Source organism: Fulmarus glacialis, unplaced genomic scaffold (genome assembly GCF_000690835.1).
Source record: "Fulmarus glacialis isolate BGI_N327 unplaced genomic scaffold, ASM69083v1 scaffold31774, whole genome shotgun sequence".
Classification (NCBI taxonomy): domain Eukaryota; kingdom Metazoa; phylum Chordata; class Aves; order Procellariiformes; family Procellariidae; genus Fulmarus; species Fulmarus glacialis.
Genome location: NW_009209210.1, coordinates 267 through 4,224, shown reverse-complemented (window position 1 = coordinate 4,224; position 3,958 = coordinate 267). Strand labels below are relative to the sequence as shown.

The following is a 3,958-nucleotide window of genomic DNA, read 5'->3' as shown; positions in this document are numbered from 1 at the left end:
TGAAGCCGCCCCTCTCCCTCCTCAGCTGATGGCGTTTGTAGCAGAAGAGAGGAAACGCTACACGGTCTATCCGCCCCCCGATCAAGTCTTCACCTGGACGCAGATGTGCGACATCAGAGATGTGAGTAGAGCTGCAGGTGCGGGGGGGAGGTGGGGGCGTCACTCCGGCTGCCGCTGCGTTTAAAATGATGAAAACGCGGGGCTGGGTGGGCAAACAGGGTGAAAATGCGGGGCTGGGTGGGCAAACGGTGAAAATGCGGGGCTGGATGCACAAACGTTCCTTTGGTATTTGGTCTCTTAAGCTTCAATTCCACGTGGTGCAGATGCTGTTGTTTCTCTCGTGTAACTTGTAAATCCTTGCTTCCCTTTCATCTCTGATAGTGAAACGCGGGTTTATTGTTTTATTACCCTCACTGGCCACAGGATTTCCTTTAAAACTTTAGTTGGACTTTTGACTTCATTTCCAGTGTTACCAACTTAATGTAGTGCTTGATTTTTTGGGTCTTCTAAATCTCTTGGGTTTTTTTTAATTGATCTGTAATGAACTATAATTAAAAAAACGACAGTGTTTAAGGTAGTCCCACTGCTAATAAGCTGTGTCAAAAATATCACAGGAAGTGTGGAGTAAAACCAAAATGTGAGGAAATTTACTTGGAAAATACCTTAACAATTAATAGGATACTGCATAGGTATCGATATGTTAAAAAGCTACTTATTTCAGCTCTGTACCTTTTCGAGCTTTATTTTTAACACTGATGGTGAAAACACACAATGTGCCTCAGTCTAGCTTGTTATAATCTTTGGTCTCCTGTCTTTATTAATAAAGAATTTATTGTGGCTCTTTGGAAATGTCGGTCTTTTGCACTCAAAATATCTTCATAATGTTAGCAGCAAAGCTGTGGTGATGTTAATCCTTAGTGGTAGGTGGGGACTGTGTTCTTTAACTTGTTTATAATGAGATGTCAGTGATTTAACTTCTGTTCCTGCTTTTTTTTTTGTTTGGGTTTTTTTTTGTCTGTGTATTTGTTTTAGACTCATTCATAAGCCTTTTTTTTCTTGCCTCTTTTGGGAGTAATAATGACTATAATTCAGTGGTAACAAAGGTCTGCTTTCAGGTAAAGGTTGTCATTTTGGGGCAAGATCCATATCATGGACCTAATCAAGCTCATGGGCTCTGCTTCAGTGTCCAGAAACCTGTTCCTCCTCCCCCCAGGTATGACAGTGCTCAATTTGCAAAATCCCTTTCGTTTACAAATTGTTTGTAGTTCTGTGTTACTTATGGCTGTGAGTCAGATAAGTGATAGGAAGTGTGTGGTGACTACTGAAATTTGAGTTCTGCATTGCCTAGAACAAAAACGCCATTGCAAAATTATGGACAATTCTATATAGTTTGATATTCTGAAGAGCATGCTGGACATAAATTTGCATTTTTGGTTGTGCTGAGACCTTCTCATTAAGCTTCTATCCAGGGACACAAAGGGGGGTCCTTGTTACCCTGCTTCTACAAATGGCTTTAATATCTTAAACGATAAGATTAAAATCAATACTCTTCTTGTCTAGTGTAAGAGCAGTAAGTGGTGCTGTTTTCTCTTATCGTTAAACATGCATATTTAAAATCTTTTGATGTTTTTGTTTGCAGTCTAGAAAATATTTACAAAGAACTGTCTACGGATATTGAGGACTTCACTCACCCTGGTCATGGTGATCTGACTGGCTGGGCCAAGCAAGGTGAGTTAATAGACACTCTAGTAACGTGTCCACTGCATGAAGAAGCCTAGCTAGAAAAAAGATCCACGGTTGGAAACAGTCCATCTGTAAAAGAAAATCAGTTCTGAGTGCCTGTCGCTTAGCGGGCACCTTAGAATGAAAATTTAATTTATCATTTCTCAGGGGAAGCAGGAAAAGGCAGTCAGTGCTTGATTTTTCTGTCATCCTCTGCGTATCTGCTTTGTTTGCTAGGAGTGCTCCTACTCAACGCCGTCCTCACGGTGCGAGCTCACCAGGCCACTTCCCACAGGGAGAGAGGCTGGGAGCAGTTCACGGACGTGGTGGTGTCCTGGCTCAACAAGAACTTGCACGGGGTTGTCTTCATGCTGTGGGGAGCCTACGCCCAGAAGAAAGGCAGCTCCATTGACAGGGTACAGGTTACTCCTCCTCATCTCTTCCCTCTCACTGATTTTTTTTTTTCTTCAGTTGGATGGACGCTAGAGGGCGCTTCCCTTACAGAGTTGGGGTTTCCTCTCTGCTTGAACTCTGCTGTCAAATTTAGTTGCCCTTCTGTTCCAGCTTAGCCTTTGCCACAATTAGGCAACAAAAGTGGAGCAAGTGTAACCTTCTGTTGTCAGAAAAGCATCCAGTTGAGGACAGAACTGTTTTTTCTAGGAAAAGGCTCATGAATAAGTATAAAATTTGCTGTTAGGATTACAGCAATTGAAAAATGGCCAGGGTGTTACTGCTGCTTTATATAGTCCATCCTCCTCTGCTCAGTGGGACAAAAGTCTCGGTCCTCATGGCCAGTTCTTTGGGTCCTCAGGCTGGTGGCTGAGGAGGTGTGGAGAAGAAATCACAGCTGCTGGGTCGAGGTAGAAGCAGCCAGCCTTGTCCAGGGAGCTGAAAACATGCAAATCTAACAAACGGTTTCCTCTAACGCTTTACAGAAACGCCACCACGTCCTGCAGACGGTTCATCCTTCGCCTCTTTCTGTCAACAGAGGGTTTTTCGGCTGTCGGCATTTCTCAAAGACAAATGAATTGCTCAAGAAATCCGGCAAGAAGCCCATTGACTGGAGGGCGCTCTGAGCTGCATGCAGGAGCTGGTGGGGTCTAATGGTTGGGAACAGCCCCTGTTTCAGGGGTTGTCACATTTCTGAAAAACTTTTGCTGACCTGAGAATTACTCTTTGGATGTTGATCAAGGAACAAATGACCAAACTTTCAGAGATATTGTATTTTTTTAAATGTTTTTTTAAAGAGCAGATTGGAGTGTTACATGGACAACTTCTCTGCTGTTTGAACAGGTCTCAGCCTAGTTTGAAGCAAAGGAAAAAAAAAAAGAGTTCTATATTAATTTGTGTCCGTTGTTGTAATGGGAATATATTTTCAGGCTCTTGCGAAGGGATGTCAATTCTTACAGGTGAAGCTGTTCAGCTTTTGTAAATACCCTGCTGCGCCTCCTCCTGCTGTGCAAATCCACATTTCATACTTGGGGGGTGTGGAGCTGACTCCACGGGAGAAAAGGCAGATGCTTTTGTTTTTAGCTTTTTGATACAGATTACAAGATTTATTAGAAATACGGCCCCTTGGCACTGTAAAGACTGTACACTGTCAGCAGTGTTACTTGGTGTATCTGTACTCTCAAGATTTCAGGGTTAATCGCCCCAGCAGCTGAGGGGAGACTGCGACCAAGGCTGTGGTCGTGCTCTAAGGTTTTTGTTGGTGTTTAGAGAGGAAAACTGTAAGTTTTTAGATTCTTACTGGGTGTGTTAATCACTTGGATGACAGGTGAGCTGTGATGACCGTGAACTTTGTGGTACCGGCTGATGGCAGCAGCGAAGGTTTGTTCATCAAGATCTGCCAATTGATGGGCTGACGGTTGCAGATTGTTTAGGATCTTTTAAGATCTTAAAACAGAGGGATTTTTGTGCTTTGCTTTCATAGGAGCAAATTGAGGTTTCTAGCCACTGTTGGAAGTAACTGTTGAGGCTTCCAGGATGGAGACAAAGTTGGACTTCAGACTTCTGGGTTTCCAGTCCATCTTTGGCTTTGTAATTCCTTTAATGGAAGTGAAGTGCCTTCTTTGTTTGGAAATTACATGTTTTTGTAGAATACAAAACCTTTCTCTGTTACTTGCTCTGTTAGGTAACACTAGTAGAAGTGAAGTTTTAGACTTTCTGTGGCTGTGTTGTATTTTTTTGTTTGGGGTTTTTTCCCCCCCCCCCAGCTTGTTTTTTAAATAAAAAT

At 42.8% G+C, this 3,958-nt stretch overlaps 1 protein-coding gene across 1 annotated transcript; it reads left to right on the top strand.

The window, feature by feature from the left end:
- Positions 1–16: 16 nt before the first annotated feature.
- Positions 17–2,882, top strand: UNG (uracil-DNA glycosylase; the record flags this gene model as incomplete). The annotated part of the gene is made up of 5 exons (XM_009576757.1): positions 17–121; positions 1,116–1,213; positions 1,640–1,728; positions 1,960–2,138; positions 2,658–2,882. Coding segments are annotated over 5 exons (612 nt in total), but the record flags the coding sequence as incomplete, so codon positions are not given.
- Positions 2,883–3,958: the final 1,076 nt, after the last annotated feature.